At 46.1% G+C, this 22,804-nt stretch overlaps 2 protein-coding genes across 2 annotated transcripts in view; one reads left to right on the top strand and one right to left on the bottom strand.

Moving 5' to 3' along the window:
- The first annotated feature begins 2,393 nt into the window (after positions 1 to 2,393).
- Positions 2,394 to 11,378, top strand: LOC135371033 (anaphase-promoting complex subunit 7-like). Its single transcript, XM_064605003.1, has 16 exons — positions 2,394 to 2,690; positions 2,771 to 2,893; positions 2,986 to 3,066; positions 3,135 to 3,218; positions 7,169 to 7,284; positions 7,351 to 7,467; positions 8,374 to 8,461; positions 8,565 to 8,660; positions 8,758 to 8,846; positions 8,960 to 9,074; positions 9,148 to 9,289; positions 10,017 to 10,117; positions 10,520 to 10,677; positions 10,811 to 10,927; positions 11,001 to 11,100; positions 11,174 to 11,378. Exons 1-16 carry the CDS (start codon positions 2,616 to 2,618, stop codon positions 11,228 to 11,230), a joined length of 1,659 nt encoding a protein of 552 aa, XP_064461073.1. The 5' UTR covers positions 2,394 to 2,615; the 3' UTR covers positions 11,231 to 11,378.
- Positions 11,379 to 13,718: 2,340 nt separating this feature from the next.
- Positions 13,719 to 22,804, bottom strand: part of LOC135371034 (uncharacterized) — a 50,873-nt gene continuing 41,787 nt past the window's right edge. The window contains exons 9-15 of the mRNA XM_064605004.1: positions 21,158 to 22,463; positions 19,155 to 19,987; positions 17,970 to 18,543; positions 15,806 to 17,281; positions 14,696 to 15,743; positions 14,412 to 14,622; positions 13,719 to 14,275 (exon numbers count right to left, since the gene is read on the bottom strand). Of these exons, the coding sequence (XP_064461074.1) occupies positions 14,272 to 14,275; positions 14,412 to 14,622; positions 14,696 to 15,743; positions 15,806 to 17,281; positions 17,970 to 18,543; positions 19,155 to 19,987; positions 21,158 to 22,463 (5,452 nt within the window). The 3' untranslated portion in view covers positions 13,719 to 14,271. The remainder of the gene's footprint in view (positions 14,276 to 14,411; positions 14,623 to 14,695; positions 15,744 to 15,805; positions 17,282 to 17,969; positions 18,544 to 19,154; positions 19,988 to 21,157; positions 22,464 to 22,804) is intronic.

Below are 22,804 nucleotides of genomic sequence, written 5' to 3' on the forward strand. Positions count from 1 at the left end.
AACTGACCTGACAAAGACAAAAGACGTACGTCAGGATTGTATAGCGGCCATGTCTGATTCGGAAGAATCGTCCACGTTTCCTTGGTCTTCCTGGGATGCCAACTCGAACATGGAACTCCGAGAGGGGCGCAAGGGGGACCTTCAAGACTATGTGGAAACTGCGAGCTTCTTACTCGCATGTTGTCTTGATTTATACTCAGATGTCGTCATAAGAGTATGTATATTATCCTCCCAATCGCGCAGAAGCTGTCACGCAAAATTTTTGCTTTGGAAATGTCGCATTTCCTGAGAAAATTCGTTCATTGCGGGGGCGAATTCTCCCAGCTCCTTTCGGCGTGTCGTGACGTTACACCATACGAGCACTTTTATTGGCTGCCGAGAATCGTCTGCTACGGCGCGGGAGCAAGGCGACTTGTCGACTGCTCTACGTCAGACGCGGGACGTGCGCCTCCAAATATGGCTCGTCTGATGGCCTGACGGCATTGATGCTTGGCAGAAGGCTCCGGCCTGATGCCGTGCCCCCTTCACATGCAGCCCAAGTATGCGTTTGAGGTCATTCGCGAGGACCTCAAGCGCACCCGCAAGGTGGACGGCAGTGGCGGATACAAGGGGGGGGGGGGGCGATCGCCCCCAAGACGTCAGTTTATACATTGGATTTCCTCTCTCTCCTCCCCCACTACGCGCTTCGACAGAGGAACCGCCCCCCAAATCCCAAATTGAGGGTCTGGATCCGCCCTTGGAAGGTTACGCCTCGGGTATGGTTGGCGTACTGTGCAATGCCCTCAAGGTAACGTACGTCGATGTGCGCCAATAATGTCTCGACTGTCTTCGATTCATTGTGCGCAAGTACCACACCAACCTGGGACGGCCGTTCGCAGCATTCCGAGCAACCGCTGGCTGGACTCTTTGTCTCTTTTTTTTTTTCTTTGTCCGTGCACTACCTGGACTTCGCCTGTTGTAACCTAGTGTTTCCTGCCCTCTTTCAAAAGGGACGAGGCGAACCTGAACCGACACCTAAGGATATTCCATTGAGGCCTTCTGGTGAAAGCTGGAGTGATTCTCCTGTAATCGGACTGTCTAACCAATGATAAAATGACCTAACCAATTTTGATCACACATCCATGGACTTCTAACTTCGGATTTAGCCCATCGGGCAGGGCAACGGACTCGTTGATAAGACGAGACGTGCTGAGTAAGAGGGGTCGTACACCCCTCCCTTTCCACCATCGTCTTTTACCGCCCCTCTCTTATAGTGCACCCGGCCAACCCAGAGCAGGCAAAACACATCTTCCCCCAAACACCTCCCTCCCGCATGAGCGAAACCCTGAACGAAACCGAAACGTACCCCTTCTTTTCCCTCTCTTTCTCAAAAAGCCCGACAATGCCTCGGATTGGTCTCCTCATAGGATGTCCGGCGATGGTTGTCGGCAAATCGTTTGCGGAAACCAATGAGAGAGCGCTCCGCATTGTCGGCCTTCTTGAAAAGGAGAGGGAGGAAGAGGAGAGGTTCTAACACGAACAACGCACGGATGATATGCTCGTTCCTTTTGTGTTGGTGTCGAGGCATTGCCATCTTTTGCCCTCCATGCGCCTGTGTGTGTTTTGGCCATACGCGCCTGTGGCGGAGGCAACTTTCAGCTTGAACGCATCGGCAGTTTACTTCCGTTTCTACTTTTCCGGTTTCCTTTTTACGCGCTTTTTCCCAAGTAGAGTATGCGAAAGACTCACTTTCCTCCACGTCTTCGTCTTTTCTTCAATTTCTTTTTGAATGCGTAGTTTCACGCAGTATGGGTTTGAATGGCTTTTACGGCTTTATGAAGTGGATTGGGAAGCAGACGAGCACACCTGCACCAATTTTCAATAACACCAGATATAGGAAAAAGTTTGCATCCTCGAAGAATTAAGTTATGTAAACAAAGAAAAGAAAATACTCATTTGCACTACAGAGATCGTAAATTCAAATTCTCTTCATTCCCGCTTTGTACTGTCCAACCAACCTGCCAGGGCCTGCCGGTCGGTGCCCTATCTGGCGAGGGCGCCCGGGGGCGGCTGCCCCTCTTATCCCCATCGGAACGTCTCTGCCGTCGGTATGCCCATCGAGCATCTACTACACTTTGACACTCTTGTGTGGTTTGCCTGAAACCCCCTGCACAAGTTCGTGAGTTTGCAAAATAGAATTAAATTTCCCGCGTGTTCATGCAGGGATGAGGCACGCAGGCCAACCGTCTAGTCTTTAATCTTCATTCATTTGATCTTTCTCCATTTATTTCTCTGATGCTGTCACTGGGAAAACACATATATAAAATGTTGTCTTTCGATACACTGGCTGTAGCATCACATGTCAACATTACGCGTATTTTTTACTCCTACAATTTCCAGTCCGTGCCGTCGAATCTTGCGTCGGCGCTACGAGCGGCGGTGCGGTATGTTGTTGATCTGTTGATCGCGGTCGTTCGCAGCAAGTCTTTGGCTGCTTTGGCGCTTTGCAGCAGTTACTCGAGTCGAGGCTGTTGTGTTTGAGTGTCATAGGTCTAATTTTACAAATCACAGCTGCTTGCAAGTTCAGACAAGCTATTATTTTTTTCCCACAAATTGGCGCTCTATCCTCGACAAAAATGTCGCATGTATCATTCTTGGAACAGCTGAAGTCCCTCTATGATAATAAACTTTACAGCAATGCGACTGCTTTGGTAGGTTCTAAGCCATACACTGCCCTGCTAACATATTTCGTCGTAAGCATATATAAAAATGATAATCATTCACTTCCTAGTTTATCTTGGGACACTCTGTGAGCATGCATTGCCCGGACTTCATGACCACTGCGGCGAAGTTTCAAAGCTACGTCTACTGCGGAGACTCTTATTTCCATTTGGGCGACTTTACGAAGGCAGAGGTATATTACGTAGCACAATATGTTGTGAAACAAAGTAAAAAAAAGTGGCGCTCCATTACACGTTACGTAATTTTTAATTCATTGTACTGCAGGTAATGTATCAGAAAGCGATCCAGCTAAAGAAGTCTGCCACCAAGACGAAAGGGAAGCCACACGGACCTGTAATATCTGGGGTATGATTGCCATTCTTGAATTTTTTGGCTTCCAGGCTATTCCTGAGCACTTCTAAATACCGTTTCAGGATGTAGCATCAGAAAATGATATCAAGTTTCAAATTTATGAATGCCACGCTCACCTGAAGCAGCACACACAAGCCGTCTCTGCAGTAAGTAGTGTTCAGAGTTTATTTGCTCATGCTTGTGAACTTGTGAATTCGCCACAGAACACGAGAAGGCTGCAAATTTTCCTAGGCTCTCTGTTTGGCATGAAATACATAGAAATAAAATTTTAACGTCGAAAGGGAACATGGGAGAGTCAATAGAGCTGCCTTGCCGAATTGCACTTTCTTTTACTTTCCGTGATGGGAGTTGTGTCATAGCTTGCATCAAGTGGTATTGAATGGACACATTTGATAGCTTTTTAAAGGCAAGAATATGCCTGACATCACATTGTAACTATCGCTAGGAATGGAGGGAACTTTGTGGAACGCATGACCTTCTTTGTGCATTGGAAAGCAGCTGAGTGTGTCTCACAGTCGTTGACTGCTGGAAGACTATAGCTGTCACTTTCTGTAGCCACAGCACAACAAAGGGTACAAATAAGATACAAATTTCATGAAACCGGAGGACGCCATTTCTTGTGTCCTCTGTTGTAAAATAAGGTTGAAACACATGGGAGGTTGAAGGGTTGAAATAATAATAAGGGTGAAATACATTGAAATACATTCAAACTGCTTTGCAAGAACTATGAGCAAGAAATAATGGTAACACCTGAAATTCAGGGGCAGATCCATGGGGGTCCATTGGATTTCCCTCTCCTGAGAAAATAGTACAGCAGACATGGAATAATTCTTTGCACATACATATAAATATTTTGTAATTAGCACTTAGATGTGAACAAAAGTATAAAAAATAAAAAGGTTATGTAACAGAAATGCCTGCCTTCAACTGCAAATTCACCAAGTACGACTCAAGGAAGTTGTTATACTTTGCTAGAAATACTTCACCTTTGGCTCGGGGTGTTAGGAAACTGGTGTTTGGTCGAGTGCGGTCAGGGGTCAACTTGGGGGGGGTCACAACTAGGGGTGCGACAAGTGGGGACACGAAGGGGAACGATGCAACACCTGCGGATCACCAAAACTTCGCGCTGTTCATCGTGTTTTGATTGGTCTTTTTGAAGAAAGTCACGGTTTAGTGTCAACCTATCCCATGAATCTACAAATAGGTTAAAAAAAATGCTGCGTAAGAAGATTTGGCAACCATGGCAACTCCTAGTGCCAAGTGCCAACTCACTATCCAAGCCAATCCAAGCCCGTAGTTTACCGCCATCACGTTCGCCATAATTCGACTGCCAACGATCAACCTACTGTCATGAGAAACGTGGTGGAACTGCATAGTAAATAGCATACATCAACAATGTCACGCTGTTGTTTTGCGCCAGGCTGCAAAGCTGGCTACAAGACGGGGCCTAAAGGTTTTTCTTGCTTCCGAGTCCCGAAAGACGAGAAGCTCTTCCAGAAATGGAAGCGGTGCATACCACCGAGACCCGATGGCAAGCAACTTCACCCCAAGGCTGTGTTGTGCTCCAGGCATTTCGATGAACGATTCATCGTCAAGTACTACGAGTACATCATCAACAACGAGTTGGTGCGGCTGGAACGCGGTAATCCCAAGCTAAGTCCCGAAGCGTATCCCACGATCTTTCCCGACTCCCCAAAGTACTACACAAAACGTCTTCCGAAGAAACGCGCTCCGATCAATCGACAACCGTTACCTCCGCCAAAGAAGAAACCTGCCGCGCAACGGGCATCCGTAGAAAGCGACAACGACGCCGATGTGCCTAACGAGGATGAGCCTGAGGTTGATCCCGCTCCGGCTGCATCTGACCTGCCGCCACCGCCATTCAAAGTTTATAGCCCGCGTGACAACAGAACAATAAAGCGGCCCGTTGAGCTGAAGAAGCCGGAAACCCGTGAAGCAGAGACGCAGACAGTGCCAGAACCTCCAGAAGTAATCGAAGTGACACCGATATTTCCCTACGAAGACTTGACGCTCCCGTCAAAGCAGTGGGCGAAGCACGTCATACAGGAAAAGCCAAGAACCATCTCCTACAGTGTGTGTTCTCTGACTGAAGAAGGTGCGCTGAAGACGGACAAGCTAATTGTGGTCACTGACAAGGAGCTTTACGCCGAGTGTAGGGTGTACATTGACGGAGTCCGCATTCCAGTGCTCGAAACGGCAGTCAAGAAGGACGAGGACCATGCTGCAACCGTTTTAGAGCGCATGCATAATGTTAGGAAGTGCTGTGGCTTTGCGGACTTGAGCGAGTTCCCGTTTGCAAGTGCTTCGAAGACAATCAAAGTAGAGAACGGTCGTCTGTACCACACGAGGTGCCACATCATTGTTACGACACGGGGACAAACTTGCGCTCTCTGCCTCCGCGGAAGGCAGTTGATGAGAAATAAAATCGGTCGCATGAAACAGAAAGATGAGGTTGGGGATGAGAGAGTTGAAACCGTAGAGTTGGGGAATAAGCCCAGTGACTTGGGAAGTGGAGCCGTGCTCGCTGCTGAGTATACGATGCAGAGCTTGAACGGTATTGGTCTGACAGACATTCAGCTTGTGCAAGGCGTAGAGGATCTCATTCCGAGCGTTACCTACCACTACGCCCAAGATAATGTGCCTCAACAACATCATGACATCATTGGAGATGCTGCAGATACCTTCAGTGATGAACCAGTGACAGTAGAAATTCCGTATGAAACAACTGTTGCAGGACCAAGCCCTGTTTATGTTGTTTGATGTGGAAGGTTGCATGGAACAGTGTTACTAGTAAAGCAGCAATAAAGCATTTCTACTGACAAGTTTTTCTACGCACATGTGTGTACGTGAATGTATGTCGCGTACTCCTCCTCTGCTAGTATCACGTCTTGTGCTAGTGATATGCAAGTCATAATTTTGAAGAAGCACTCCTATCTCCAGAAGCAGAATCTAGGCCATAGCTAGTTCTGACCACGCATCCAGATCATATTACTTATTGGTGTCTGTTATCGAAGGTTGTAGTGATCATAACGTTATCTCCATTTCAGCAACATCCAAATGACTTCGAAATATCGTAGTCAAACTGTGTATAAAACAATCACTGACAACAGTAGTACAGATGTCAGATCGAGTAACCTTGTTGCCAGCTTGTTCCAAAATTAATTTCTTTTGGGATTTCAACTGCCATAAGTAATGGGGAAATGTTTTCTTTTTCCTTGGTATATTAGTGAATTAGTGGACAAACAGGTTGCTTTGCTATGTGTACGTCCCTATAAAAATTTACCGGTTCCGTAAATGTTCCAACGTACAACAAAATGGAACAGTTATACCAGCTGGTCGAGAAAAGATGGGGAGCCCCCAATTCCAGCGGGGTTCGCACTTGAAAACCCTTGAATCTGGAAGACCATATTTCAAGGCCTCAGAAGTCCTTGAATTTGGAGCTACCCATGAAAACACTCTAATTCTGGGAGTATTTCTTCGCAATGATTGTCATTTACAGCATTTAACGAAGAATGCCGCAGCTTGAAGTATCCCCTCTGTCTGCTTCCTAAACCAGTCATTCCTTATAGATGTGTTCACCTATCGGGCCAAATGTAGACTAGAGTTGCTTCTCATCTGGCCACACGGAGCACTCCGACGTCTGCCAAAAGGCACTACCCAAAAGCTCGCATTGCGCTCATCTGTACATGTGCCCACCCGCGTTCATCATGCACGATCTGTCTAATTCAGTGTGACCACATCGACAGCTAGTCACATTGCTGTGGACTGCGCATACTAAGTCAAAGTGAGCGAACATACTCTGAAAGCGCACCTTCGGGACATCGTGGAAACCTGTGACGGCTATTGTCACAGGATGTTGCACGCAATACAAATAGTTGTCACTATTATTTTGCTTATTGCGTTTTCTGCTGTGGTAGTGTGTGTCAGATCTGCCTCTAACTAACCAGTTCGTGGAACTGCATGAGAAGACATTCCGAATCGTCCCCGTTTTCCGTGGCACGGATACCAATACAGCACTTGCTTGTTGACCAATCATACTGATCCAATAATAGCTGTCGTTCCCGTTTTGCTACAGCTCGAGAGCATTCCGTGCAAACAGAGGAATGCCAGAGTGAACATGGCACTCGCCAAGATGTATCACCAGAATGGAAATGAACGTTCAGCTGTCACCTGTTATAAAGAGGTGCTCAAGTGAGTGTGCGTTTGCCAGTGCCTTTTGTTGCAGTTGTGTTAACTCGGGATGCGCCTTCCTCACAGGGAATGCCCTCTCGCGGTGGAGGCTGCCAAAGGGCTCTTGGAGCTGGGTGTCAAGGGAGCGGAGGTCGCTTCGCTCATGTTTCATGCCGGGTCCCCTCTGCCTCCAAATATGGAATGGTCAGCAAAATCTTTGCTTTGGACCTAGGTTTCGACACAATGTTGCAGTGTACCGTAAATAAAAAAAAAAAAAATTCGTAAAATGTAACAAAATCGTAAAAATGTAAAAAAAATTAGTAAAAATTAAAAAAATCGTCAATGATTCACTACCGTAAATCACTTTCATACCAACGAAAGTGGACATTACCACGTTAAAACCACGTCCTACTAGATTATAACGACCATGTCATAATCGGCAACCCCTATGAGGAGGCCGTCTGCACGGTCCACTAGGGGCGCTACTCATCGGCCCGTGAAATCTATATCATGATTGGACAATGGAAATTTGAATTTTGAACACACGGAAGCGGACGTACGACTGCCGTAACAGACGACAGCAACAGCTCCCATGAAAACGCGTAGAATGATGATGATAGTCAACTTCAGAAAGAAGCATCTCCCATGGGACATTCACCGCTTGTACAAAGATACTGAGGTAAGCTGAAATACAAAGTATTGCAGAAATTGACGAAGCAATACCCTGGCTGACAAGTAGCGCCACCGCTAGCTTCCAAATGCGGCACTGGGAAGGGGTGCCTATGACGTGGTCGTTATAATCTAGTAGGTCGTGGTTATAACATAGTGCATCAAAAGTACAAATTCCTCAAATCATGATGTTACCCGAAACATAACCCGCAGCTACACTAAATTTCTTATCCACAAGTCGGAAAAAGGTGCGGTTTTCTGCGAGTAACTGCGGGTATGCCTGCACCTGCGCCTACCTATAATTATCCTTCCATTCAGATCAAGAATCTTGTGACTCACTATGTGTGCATTGAAGAGGCGATGCCACACTAAAGCATTGGGGGGTAGAGGGATTGTGACGTGGTACCAGTATGCTGGGTTTAAGAAAGTGAACTATTTCAGGATGAGCCAGTGGATAAAAGCAAATGCATACCTTCACTCACGAGAGCTTTCCTCATGCATCTCTGTGCTGAAACAGCTGGAATCTAAGGTATGCCGTCTTCACGTCTCGGCTTTCCGAATCGTCTTCTCTATCTGCAGTTTGTACCCTATGCACTTAATTTCTGACTAGCGTTTCTCTCTTGCTTCTATAGCCTTTCTTGTCCGACAACACTGACATTCTGGTGTCACTGGCAGAGGCGTACTATTACTCCGGAGACTTTACTAATGCAACCGCAGCACTAGAACGGGTACGTCCAAGCATGACCGAAATGCATCCCGAATGAATGACGTATAAATTGTGCCACGTTGCCACAAATAAATTATGGCCAGTTATTGTCCTCTTAGGCACACAACCTTGACCCATACCTTGTGGCTGGCATGGACATTTATGCCGCACTTCTTGCAAAGGAAAAGAAAGTAAAGGAACTGGAAAGGTGGGCTGGAGAATTGAGATGTCTTATCCTATGCTATACTGCAACTCCCTTTGCAAAGTACACCTATATCCGTTTCATTTGTTTGGAGTAACCTGGCCACTGTGTTCCTGCAGCCTTTCTACCCACCTCATTTCTATAAACAACAAGGTGCCGGAACCCTGGATAGCAATGGCCTACTTTTCATATGTCACCAAGAAAGGAACCAGGGCCATCTACTTCTCACAAAAGGCAGGAATAAATTGCTACAAGTTCTTGCTTTCACCTCCTTACATTTTGCATTTTGCTTTCTTATCCGTTTCAGGCATGTCTGATTGACCCTCGACATGTAGAGGCACTTTTGTTGAAAGGTTCCATACTGCTGGAGTTAAAGAAGGTTCAGGAAGCTATTACACACTTTGGAGAGGCCTACAAAATAGCTCCATTCAGGCATGAAGCCCACAAAGGTTCGAGAGTATTCTGTGCACGTACCTTACAATGACATGGGCCTCAGCTACATAAGTCTTACAATCCAGGGTGGACACCTAAGAAAAATTTTGCAACAAATTTAATATTGGCATATTTTCTGGAGCTTTTAAGTATTACATGACAGGATACACCATAGATGCAAAATAGATTGTAGATGCACTCGCACAATAATGAAAGCAGAGTATATTTGTCCCTGTAAACAGGCCACTGTGCTGTTGCTGAACACATGGTTGTCCAATGAAACATTTCAATCCTTTCATTTGCAATCAATCACTTCAATATCGATGAAATTCCTTTTCAAATCAATCAATCAATTGAAATCAATCAACATTGCAATCTTGTGTTGTCCAAAACAATATTCACTCCAACATTTGCTAGTTTATATTTACTGATGTTACATGTGATTATATTTACCAGCTATATTTATAACAATGATAACACATACTAGTGTCCTCTATGTACTTGAGTTACTTTGAAGCGAATCTCCACTCATCTCTGAGTGTTGTTGAAACAGGAGGTGTTTAGCTAGGTGTTACTGCATTTGTGGATTTGCTGTGTGTAGTTTTACTAGGTTTCAGTAAACATTTTTTATATTTTCATTTTGAAGTTAATCTAACCATCCCTGGTCTTTTTATATTCTTTGCACGCACAAGGCAGCAATTCTAGTGTGGTGTCTTAAATTCTGTTGCTTTCTCATCTTTCCAGGGCTTGTGGACTGTTACTTGGCACAACGCCGCAACAGCGAAGCGTTGGCCATCGCAAGCAATTGCTGCAAGCAGCTTGGCCAAACGCCCAGGTCACTAACTGTGAGTACTGGACACTACACTCGACAGACATTGTGGTGTATGGACCATGATTTTTGCTTAGGCATCCAAGGATATACAGCATATGCACTCGTTAACAATGTGTTGCTGTGCTGTGGGAGTCAAAACAGATTGCTTTTCTTTAATGTAATGCAAATCTTCTTGCCATAGCAAGTAACGTTGATAAGTGCATATATCGAAACAAATTTAGTGAACGGCAGTTATTTATGCTACAGATTTTCACTGAATTATTTTTATCCATGTTATAATAGGACTAAGGAATACTGAAAAGCTTCTTCTGTACACTTCTGTGGTGCTCAGGGTGCCACTTTTACACTGAGCACGACTATGAGAATAAACTTGCTCTGTACAACCTTTCATCATTCATCCACTTGTTTTCTGCAGCTCTACTCTAGCGTGCTCATGAAAAACCCGGTGAGCTTAGAAAAGGCAAAGACATATCTGGAGAAAGCACTGAAACAGGAACCTTCCCACTTGCCTGCCGTATACCTCCTTGCAGAAATTTATCAACAAGAACGGGCCTACGCTAAGGGCATAGCATTGTGAGTTGTTATTGTCATCGATGGTCTACCAGTGAAGTCGTGACATGAATTTTACGGTGTAACGTTGACTGTCAGTGATGAACCGAGTTTGTAAAAAACATGCAGTACAGGGTCTTTTCCCCTTCTTTGACAGGCTAAGAAAACAGTTGGAGACACAGAGCACATGCCGCCTTCACCAGATGTTAGGCGACTTCTTGGCACGTACCAACGAACACGACAAAGCGCTGCAACATTTTGGCATAGCTCTCAAGTAAGTCTCCTCTCAGCCTCACCCTTTGTCCTTCTTTGGGGGTTTGCGAGTAAGTTGTACGCACAATCCTCAGCTTAGACCCAACAAATATCGGAGCTCGAAGAGGGACACAGAGGGTTGAACATCGGCCAGAGGATATGGATATTGAGGAGGCAGCAGAATCTGACCTTGACGTATGTATTATTGGTGACGGTTTTGGATTAAAGTTGTTCATAATGTGGACTTTCTATTTCCTTTTTTTTGCAGAATGAACTTGAAGAAAGTGAAGTAGAAGCTGTATGGTCTGACGCCGAGTACTCGTAGCGTCACTAACTCCAATACGGGGCGACAACAGCATTCCTGTGTATGACCATAATACACTTCATAATGCCTTGCAGATGTTTCTACACCAGACATATTGTACTTACGATCATAATCATGTCATTTCTTATGATTAAATGTGATCATATGTGTGAAAGTGTTTTTGCTTATGAGACTTGTGGTCAGGGAGAGGCCCTACCAAAAAAAAAAGTATCTTCCACCTCTGGGATCATATAGTACTTAAATTTGCGTTTTGTAACTGAAAATTTGCCTAATTTTAGTGCTACTAACTCATCCTGCAACTTCTCTGAGAAGCTGGTTACAGCGTATAAGCAGTCGTCGAAAGTCGAAACCAGAACTGGAAGTCGCGAATGAAGCATGCGCAGCTCCTGCATTGAAGAGCGCATGCTCAGAAGAAGCTGCCTGCCGCTAGTGGTGCTAGCAGCGCTAGTGCCGCAAAAAATGGCTTCTGATCAGCCGATCTGTGGTGGTTATTCTCCGTTTTGATTTGTTCTGTGGTTGTTATTCTACGCATTTTCAATGGAGGACGCTGAAGATGACGAAACCTACGTGCTTGTTGAACTAACTGGTGTAGTCGATGCCGAGGGCATGCAACTAGAAGGCAAATCCTGTCAAATCCTTGGCATGGACACAGCAGAACCGGTGTTGAAGCTCGGGTCCTACCTATTCACTGGTGAATTTAAAGATGTCGTTGGAACGTGCGTCGTGTTTGAGGACAACAGTGAGCCCACTGAATCATCGCGATCATTATTATCCAAACATTCGAAACCATTGAAATCACTGAAGTATTTTGCGAAGACCGAGAAGAAGCTCGAGATGAAAACGTCGTTTCTTCAAGAAAAGGTTCAAGATTCAATAGTCGAAGAAAGGACTGGAAACGTCGAATCTTAGACACAAAGATGTGACCATCACCTCAAATATACTGGTTATCCGTACCCCTGATTTACGTGCCAATCAAAGTTTTATTGGGTGATGGATGCATGCAACTCCAAATGGAATCCACCTCTACCAACAATAACGCAGATTTGTTATTCTACCCCGGTTACGGTATCTTCTTAAGTACTTCGGGCGTACTCTGGTAACTTACTAATATCTTTAAAACTCTGTATTTAGTAGAACTTACACTTCTTGGCAGTAGCCTGTACGCATTTTATAAGTTACTGTTAGGAAGCTCCGTTCATTTTTTTACAAAGCATAAACTTGTTTACGTAGCCAGCAACTCCGTAGTGGCAAGAGAAGTTTTGGAAGAAGCTCACCTTGTGTTAACAGCCTTAGTGTTAATAGTTAATATATATAATAAATATAATATATAATAATATATATATATATAATATAATATATATAATAACACTATAATATATAGTGTTAATAGTTAATAGCAGAGATAGCCTTGTCAGAAATAACAGAGCGCTCCTATACCAAGAATGTATTATGCATTCCCGAAGTTTGCACTTCGTGTCAAACCACTTCATATGGGCAAAGGGCAGCTTGAAGCGCATAGCCACCAGAATATGAGAGAGTGCTCAGCTTCTTTCATGATATACAAGCAATGTGGAGAAAGTTTTATGGCAAGTTGATCAAGTGCAAGGCATGCTCAGGGAGCACAAGACAATAGAAGGGAACAGAATGGACCAGTTCGGCACACACCAGGCAATTTGGAGACCGAGGACCAGGTATTCCCTCCACCCCCCTAAAAATTATAGCAGCAGCCATCCGATGCTGTTGTCATAGCTCCTTATGGAATTGAAAACCAAATATTTTGAAAGTTCATCTGCATATATGTGTACCAGCTTTTTCTTGTCTAAACTGAAAGCACGGAGCCCAAGTTACGTCTTGAACCTCCACAGCAGGTCAGTTTGGCATTGAGGGAGGTACACAAAAGGTAGCCAAGAAAAAAAAAATATATATATATATATTATGTTTTTTTTTTGGGGGGGGGGGGGGGGGGTGTTTTAACTTTACATGGAGAAGGAGGATTTCACTCTTGTTTCTCTTTCCTAAAAGCACTAGCAAAGGTATGGTTTTGGGGGGGATGAACCCCTCCCCCCCCCCTCTGACTATGCCAGTGGCTGTGCATGTGACTTTCAGTGGAGGGAAGTTTACATGGGAAATGATTTCGCTCCCATTTTCCATCTTCCAAATGCACTACCGAAGGTACAACCCCTCGGTATGTGTACATGTAGGTGGTCCATTATACCACAGCTCCCTGGGGTACACGTTCCGTATTCTGAGAAAGGTTGTTCAGCAGTTTATTTCTTTCACATCATTCATCCAGGGAAGACATGCACTGACCACATCAATTCTCACCTTGAGGGCTGATGTGGTCAAAAGATAAGTACAGTGCAACTGGCTTTCATGAAGGAGGATGGCATGTGTGCTTCAAGCTGAAACAATATTTGTTACAAACGAAAGACATGAAAGATGTGAAGAATGAGAATATGCAGCATCTGTTGTTGAGAATGGACAGTGCTTATAAAAAATTGGTTTATTTCATATAAATTTTTTTACACAATGTTAGAATGTCTTGTCTCTGACCTAGTCCGTAATAGGTCACGATCCTGCCTATTAGAGAAAAATATAATCATGAAGGCACCATGGGATGTGTGAGAAGTCCTACCGAGGTCCTACTCAAGATAATACTGTCGTCACGAGTTGGTTAGGTTCACTAATGTTGAAGTTGAGCATGCAGTCTTATTAATGGAATGTTTCAGGCCTTTGAACCAGCAATGACCAGACGTCCTTGTCTCGTTATACAGGAGCAACATAAATATCTATCACGGCACAACATGCCAGATGAGTTGATTGCGTGCACTCTCCTTGTGTGCACTTGCCTTCGACTCTTAAAGTGCTCCTCTTCTTCACCAGTAGGACAGCACCTACTTCACCAGCAGGACTTCACCTATAGGTGCTGCAACACTGTTACATCCTAGGGGTTGGCAAGATGTCTCGAGTCTCGCACCCCTTGAAATGGGTCCTGCCCAGCAGCATGCTACTGTCATCAATGGATTGCAGAATTGGCTGTTTCACCTGTAAGTAAACATGCAAAAACATACACTAACATTATAATGAGAGTGCTGATGTTCATGTCCTCTTCTGCCGTGGCAACATCTTTCTCTTGCACGGTGCTAGAGAATGAGGGGTCTCCGGTCTCGGATATACCCACCTGGCATATGCAACATTGTCATCCAACATCATCATGCTCCCATAGAGCGAGCTCGGCGGCTGAAATTGGCTGCCACCATCATACATTTCCAATGGGTAGAGGTCTGTTCCCTGAACTTGGACGGATCCAGAGCCATCCGAAGCCACATCATCCATGGAGAGACGGGAGAATTGGCCATTGAGCTTCTTGCTCGTCAAGGATGCTTGTGATCCTATCGGAAAATGAGGTCACGATATTAACACGCATCACTATTTGGCGTGTTTTTCTCGCGCAACAGCTCTCACCGTAGAAAACGGGCACTACTGGTGTTCCCTTGTGCAATGTCCCGTAGACCGACTGCGGGTACTGTACCCTAGGCTGCAGCTTCGCCTTCATCTCCTGGTCCCTCGCTTGCCTGGACAGCTTGTTGTAGAGGTACACTTTCCTCAAGTACAAACACAGCATGACCAATGTTGCGCAGACAAGGTTGGCCACTGCTATGGTCGCGTCCCTGTACTGCAAGGGCAGCTGAGTACTTAGCACAGTCCAGACGAGCCAAGCTATTGAGACGAAGATGCAACATGCTAAGATCCACCTCGATTCCCCATTGTTTTCCCTGCACGGGGCTGTCAGCACAGAGAACAGTATGGTCACTGCAAGCAGCAACATCACGTATACCATGGACACTACTAATTCATCTTCAAACGACGCCGGAGGAGCGCAGCGCCAGACGTGCTCGTAGAAGCCAATCCTCGGGGGCATGAGAATGAGCCACGCAGTCGTGAGGACCACTTGAATAACGACCAGTCCACAAGCGATCAAGAGCAGACCGGTGGGGCTGGACAGCTGCGTTCCATCATGGTGCATCCTGCTGTTACCGTGGTAGCCCATGAGCCGCCACGTGTTGAGTACTTTAACCAGCATGCCAGAGAATATGATGGAGTAGGCCAGACCCATGAGGAACCGACGAATGCCGCAGCTCGTCTCCGTCGCGCCCACCAGGAAGGCAAAGTTGACGGCGTACAACGCTAGCAGACCAAACAGGATCATGTATCCCAATATGGTTGTGCCAACGGCGACTGGGAAAGCCATGAGGAAGTAAAGAGCGCAGATCACAACCAGGATGATGCCGAGCAGGGACAGTGCAGTCACTACGATGCCCCAAACAGTTTTGAAGTTTGCCGTCAGCGATTCGCGATGCTGACGGAAGTAGTTCTGGCCCGTAGCTGCGCTCGTGGCTCTCGGACATCGTTCTTCACAGTCACGCGTGCAGGTGGACATCGGCGCAACACCGGTTGTGAATTCGATGGCTTCTTCGTCGAGGCGCATTTTGCCGTTCTTGAAGTACCCCACCTGATCAGAAGAGAAAGGGTTACGGTTTATCCTAGCGAAGTGCGCACATAAACACCACTAACCTTTTCGTAGATGTAGCTTCTGGCATTGGTCCCGTTCAGCTTGAGCAACTGGTACCCAAATGTGGTCAGACGAGAAGGTTGACATTCTGTACATCCTTCAGTGTCGATGTTGAGCAACGCCATGCTTATCTCGTGCTTCAACTTGCTCCTTGCTCCTTCGCCTCCGCAGCCTTCTACGTTGCTTAATAATGCTGCGTCGTGCGGACAGTTTCTGCTGATGTGACTCTTCAGTGCCGATGCTATCATCTTCACCGTCTCAACAGTGTGATAGGCGTATCTATCTTGCACCATGTCGCTGAGCCTCTCTGTCCCTGTGCACGCAGTGTCAAAGCGCGTTTGCACAAAATCACTGTTCGGCAAATAGCAGCGGAATCTGTTTTGCCAGAACTCTTCAAACCATGCATCGGGGATTGGGTCGTGCCTGCCAAGTGTCAGTTGAGACACAAAGTCCATGAAACTGTGCAATTTTTTGTTCTCTAACTTCAGGGCAAACACATCCACATCAGCGCCCTCGATGACCTCGAGTAGCGCAGCGTTTTCGCCGAAGCCTTCCGCCCCAACCCAGACAAATCGTTCCAAGAAGGATGCCTTCCTCGCAGCCCTCATTATTTTCTCCACGCTAGCCTTATCTTCGGCCAGCACTAGTGTCACCTTAACATCGGCATCAATCAGTTTCATCACAGAATGGAGAACATCGTCGTCACTAGCATCCATGCCAATCGTTTCAGCGCCCGCTATGCAGATGCCAGTACGGTCCAGTAACTTGGTCACTTCGAAATAAGCATCGCTTCCGAAATCATCGGAGGTGTACAGCACATAAACGTGTGTCCAGTCATAATGTTTGAGCAATCCCAAAAGGGCAGTGACCTGCCAGTTTACCGGTGGCATAGTTTGCAGTTTTACGTCCAACGACGTGTCTCCAAATTTGGTCTTGGTCGCGGTAAGCACGACAGGAATGTCGCTGCTCTTTAGGATCGGCTCAATTTCTGTGGCGACCTCTCTGTCAAACGTCAGCATCGACACCATGGATTTTGGCATGCCAAGCGACATGGCATTTGGAGATGAGAAATAATGATAGAGTTTTTCTTCTGCCCTTTGCTTGGTGCCACAGTAGTCGAAGACAATGGCGTTGACCTGCAACGCTGGGAAAGTAGAGTTGGAATTTACTTCGTTCACGGCGTAGGCAAGGGCTGCTAGCTTCTGGAACGTGGCATTATCTTCAAAGTTGCCGCACGTAAACATATCTTTCCCACGCTTGTGCACCGGAAGCATGGCGCCGATTGTGAACGCTGGGTCATTAGAAGACATGATTTGCACGGACGAATCATCTGGTACAGGAGCTTGATCATCGGTTGATGGTATACAATCGGGGCCAGACACGCAGGTGGACTTTACGCTGTACAGTTTCTGGTGAAATGTGTCTGCTGGAATGCTCGTATTGATGTGTAGCCCGTGTTTCTTGGTGTAGAAGCCAATCTGGAAAGATAGGGAGCACTGGTTCTCAGCTCGGTAGCTCAGAAGAATTGATGATTAGATGTTTCAAGGTTTCCTTTTTTGGGAATTGACCACAAGATGTTTGTACAGCTAGATTTCCAACCTCAAAATGTTTTTTGTTTGATGGAAAATGCATTGAGTTTGTCTGTGCACACCATATTACAGTAAACTACACCAATATGGGCAGGTCATAGGCTTTTCCCAAATATTCTTAAAAGAGCTTGGAAAATGAGAATATTTCAAACAAAATGCAAGTGCTTCCTGCAGAAAGTTTGTGAACACAATGGCATTAGTTGCAAAAAGCAATAGTTTAAAAAATTTGGTAAAAATTATTTTTGTTTTTTAACGGGGTTGTCAAAAGGTGGCATAATGTGGAAGCAAAAAAAAAAAAACTTTAAAAACTTTTTTTCTTTTACCGTGCTGCATTTACCATACATTACTGAACAAGCATGTCCAGCAGGTTTTGAAAAGGATTTCAGTTACCTACTGATGCAAGTGGGAAGCGATATTTGTGAATTACCTTGCAGCTAGCTAAGCTATTCCACTGCCTAATCTTTAAATGTATCTGTTAGTCCGTTTCAAAACCACACAGCAGAGTGTAAAAGCAAGCTACATAAGCACAGAGTGCTGTTCACTCCAGATAGCATTCACGTGAATGTTCACAACTTACAGGTAACGTTGCCATATTTGATTCAATGCCGTCTTGTACATAGACCACATCCAACTTTCCATTCCCGTGGTTCCCTTCAAATGCAAACACGCTCTTGTCGTATCTTGTGATATGAACACTCCTGGTGAGGTTGAGAACTTGTTCCCTGAGTTCATCAGCATCTGGGCAGTGAGTTCCACGGCATGCCACCCGCCTGGCTTGGTCAATACCACTAGCAAGTGCATACACGGATGTCACAGTGGACGGCACAGAGACGGTGTCTGCAGTGATATGTGTGGGAGGGACCTTCAGACAAGAATCAGCTCCGTGGCATCCAGTTTTCTGCTCCAGGTAGGACCTGAACCACGGGTTGCGAACATTGTTGCGGTAGTTCAGGGACTGCATGTGTTCCTTGAATTCTGGAACTCCGCTGGACGACAGAACGATGGAGATGGAACTTGTCGTTTGGGTCGGGTAATGATACAGGACATCGACAAGCCCGACAGCTACGAAGGTGAGGCCCCAAGACGGCGTTTGGTTGGCTTGCGCAAAGAGGGCCTCTGCATGCCTGTCGTTCAGCAGCAGAACCACAACCCTTTTAGAAAGAAAAAAAAAAGAAGCAGAGTTAGTTTTAGAAGAACTCCTAACAACATGGCATACATGTATAACACCTAGATGCCTCGGGTCAGATTGGTACACGTACATCAACGAAGCTAACAACGTATGCAACATGTCAGCTTTGGCACATTGTTTTTCTGCCTTTGATGTGAAACTTATTAGCTGCAGTCATCACTGTTCCAAGAAAGGGGGGGTGGGGGCACTTTTCCTATGGGTGAGGGCTTATTTGTGGTGATATTTTTGTTTAAGGGACTTTGTCATGCTGCATATGATGAATCATCTCCAGGTAGCATCTCCAATGAACAAGCTCTGATCAAATGGATAAACACTGGTTTATCATTATTAGTTCAGTTACTCAAATTAACTGTACTGGTTTGGTACAAACGGTGATGTACCTGCATTTTCCACCAAACAACTTAGTGTGCATTCCTATAGACATGTCAGTTAGGGCAGTTTGCAGGGTAAAAATTGGGTTTCACCCTAAGGATGCAACTTTCAATTCGGGGTGCAAATTCAGGGAAGAATCGCGTTAATCCCTAAAACTTCAGGCTCTACTAATACAGCACGGAGAAGCAGAGAGTCGCATACCTTGCTCCATCTTTCTTCTTTCGAATGAGTTGTCCCAAGGCTCTGGCATAGGCTGCATGATTGGAAGGCTTTTCCGCTCTGACTGCTATGCTGAATCTAACATCCGACTCCCTTTGTTCAACCTTATGCTTCAGCTGCTCGTACGTATCTCTGTGCTCTTCATCGTACACAATGGACACGTAGCTCCACTTGAAATATTTCAGCGTCTCGAACACTGCACCCGCTACGACATCGTTTGGTAGGGACACTTGCAGCACGTTCGAATACCTTCCCAGAGTAGACGACTGGTCCCTAGGAACGAGAGTTGGGACGTCAAATGCGGACATGATATCAGCGACGGGTTCCACCGTTGCCGTTTGCCCCCCAGACACGAAGCCGTAGACCTGCTTCATGGGAGGCAACTTCACGTGCGATTTGAGCGATGTTAAGGATTCGCTAACAAAGTTGGACACGTCACGGTAGGTCTTCTCGCGGCTTCCGCATGTGTCGAAGACGATCGCACCCAACTTCACGCTGGGGAGGACAGAGGGGCTCCTGTTGATTTGGTCTAATGCCCAGAGGAAGGATTCGATGTACAAGAGGCCATCGTCCGAAACAGTTTCACTGCAGATGAACGGGGACGTTTCACCGTGCTTATGAACCGGAAAAGTGGCCGCAAGGTACATGTTGTCGGGTGATGGAATGAGTAAAAAGTCAAGCGGCCGGTACTGGCAGTGGCTACACAATGCAGTGCACTCGGAACGGAGCTCACTGATGGGAATTTCTTCTCCGTGATGACCGTGCGTTACGGCAGGGACTGCCACTGTCACATGGCCCTTGTGGAAGCTTCCAACCTGAAAGGAACAACAGCAAATCAGGTAAAAAGTGAAGGACACATGCAAGATGCTGTTTTTTTTTTAATTTGAAATGTTTTTTTTAAAGGCTATCAGAGCAACACATGCGCCATTTTTGCAGGCAGGATTATATGGCAGGGCAGACGTTCTGTCAAAGAGAGTATTACTACTAGTTGACTAATTACCTAAAATCTAACTTTTAATAGTTAATTATCAATAGTTTGAGGTACTGCCCATAGTTTTTTGTAAAAATATCTATCAAATGAACACAATGTTTCTGGTTTACAGAGTGCAATCCCGTTAATTCGAACTTTCGGGTAATTCGAACTGGTGCTCTGGTCCCGTCAAAGTCGTGTATTTCAGTGTGTGTGTGGGGGGGGGGGGGGGACACACCTGGTAATTCGAGCGCATGAGCGTGCACAACGGTTTATTCGAACGAGATCGCTCGGCCGCGCACGACTACGCGCGTCGCTGCCGAGAAGCGTGCCGGCTGTCGCGTCAGGGACACGTTTACTTTTAAAGTTTACTTATTACTTTATAGGATCATTATTTATATAGGGGATACTTGTGCAGGAGGAAAGAATCACCGTAATGTGCGCGGAGCGATTCTGCTCACTCGTGGTAAGCAAAGCAAGAAGACTCTTCCTGTTGACAACACATCCAACAAAAAGGCATGGATAACAGCTGATACTTTCTCGAATTGGGTATGCGATATTCGCGTTCGGGTCCGCAACTGGATTGGGCAGAACATCGCGAACGAAGTTCATTGAGTCGCGGCTGAAGAAGAGGCAACAGAGTACTTTCTACTCTGCGATGTTTCGATGCTTGCCTGTGAATGAATATTTTGAAATGAGTGATCCTCTTATATTACCCGCATCACGTGACCGCAAACGTGCGGCAAGGCCTAACGAGCCGTGATGATTAGTTCGAACAAATTTGTGGTGCCCTTCAGGTTCGAATTAACGGGACTGCACAGCGTGCGGCAAGGCCTAACGAGCCATGATGCTCGCTTTAGTTCCAACTCTCCCCTTTATTTAAACAAATTTTCAGTCCCCTTCAGGTTCTAATTAACTGGACTGCACAGCGTGCGGCAAGGCCTAATGAGCCATGATGCTCCCTTTAAGATTCGAATTAACGGGATTGTACAGTAATAACCCGAACTGCAAGTACCTTTTGCAGAGTGATCCGCGTTTCCGACCTCCTAACGTTCAGCAGCTGCACACTGGTGTTGCCGTGCCTGTCTTTGGTGAACGTGAAGGTGTCTTGTTTGTCTCCAACTCGTAATGTGGTAGACAGCCCAACGTGGCGCTCCAAGGCAACCATGGAATCCCTTCTCATCTTCAACATTTCAGAACAAGCCTCGTAGTCCTCAACATAATCTCCGCATACCTCAATGCGGAGATTCCTGATGGCCGTAGCTGCAGACAGCACCGCCTGCATGGAGTCCACAACCGAGTGGTTCGGAACAAACTTCACCGTGCAGTCGTTGGAACACTCCTTGTACTCGTCCCACACTTCGCTGAATACCTTGTCGCGCTTGTTTTCCCACGGCTTTAGTCGTTCAAAATAGGCCGCAAAGTCGGGAACTTTGCCATACTTTGGTTGTAGCAATACGGCACCCAACAGCTCATCCTCATAGTCTTCAAAATCTAAAGGCTCGAGACTACCATGGAGCAGTATGATGTCCGCGGGTCTAAGTTTACCACTTTGCTTTGCTCTTTTCATTGCCTTTAGCAACTTCAGCGTGTCCTCCTCAGTTGTCCACAAGACAACACCGCGGGAACCAGTGCTGGACAGTTCCTTCAGCTTGATAATCAAAGAATCTACGTCAGTCTGCGAGGTCAGAGTTTCTTCGTGCGCAAGACATACACCTTTCCCATGGGCCTGCTTTTTGAACGAATCTAACGCTCTCTGTTCAGACTCACTGGCAAGCACTGAAACGTACCTCCAATCGAGGTAGTAAAGATACTGAGCCATTGCTTCGACAACGTATTCAACTGGCGGCGTGATTTGGTAGTGAAAACTACTGGGTGACAGCGATGATGAAATGTCTTTGGTTGACAAGAGCGTGATGTTCAGTTGCGATAGGATTGCAGCCGCTGCTAACGATTCCTCTCTGGATGCGGTTGATATGAAAACTGTAGGAGTGCCATGAAGCGGTTCCAAGATGGCTGAAACTTCCTTTGTAAGCATACGCGAGGAGCTACACGTGTCAATGACTTGCAGTCCAAGTCTTCCTCCAGGAAGGATGTAGCCGTCAGAATTGATCCGATCCACCATCCACAGCGCCGCTTCGAGATCTTGTACGGCATCTCTGTTGACCACGGTGCCACAGGTGTAAGGTTCCCTTCCTTCGTTATGGAGTGGGAGTAGAATAGGTAGGATTACATCCTTAGGATTGCCAATAAGGAAGTTGCGTACACTTGGAGAGGGCCCTGATGGTGTGCTCGAGTCCTCGAGACGGGATGACCGAAACCTGCGACAACAATAAGAGTGGAATTATATAGTAATTAAATAAAATAACCACGTGTTTTTTTTTTCGGACGCAGCTAATGAATTCCCTTTCCCAGTAGTCGGGCACACAATGGGGCATGACGGGACAGCTTTCAGCGGGAAGTCTTTTGCTTTACTAATTGCTTGTAGATGCTTAGTGACAAACAACATTATATTATTAACAACAGCGCTGTACTGGACACAGCGATACGCGCAAACAGCCCGTGAAAAGCCGCGCGCGCGCTAAAACCGCCACCGCGCGCGACTCTACTGAGAGTCATGGTAGTTTCCTTTCGCACACTTGTACTTTTGCGTAATTGGTCC

This window comes from Ornithodoros turicata, chromosome 10 (genome assembly GCF_037126465.1).
Source record: "Ornithodoros turicata isolate Travis chromosome 10, ASM3712646v1, whole genome shotgun sequence".
NCBI lineage: Eukaryota > Metazoa > Arthropoda > Arachnida > Ixodida > Argasidae > Ornithodoros > Ornithodoros turicata.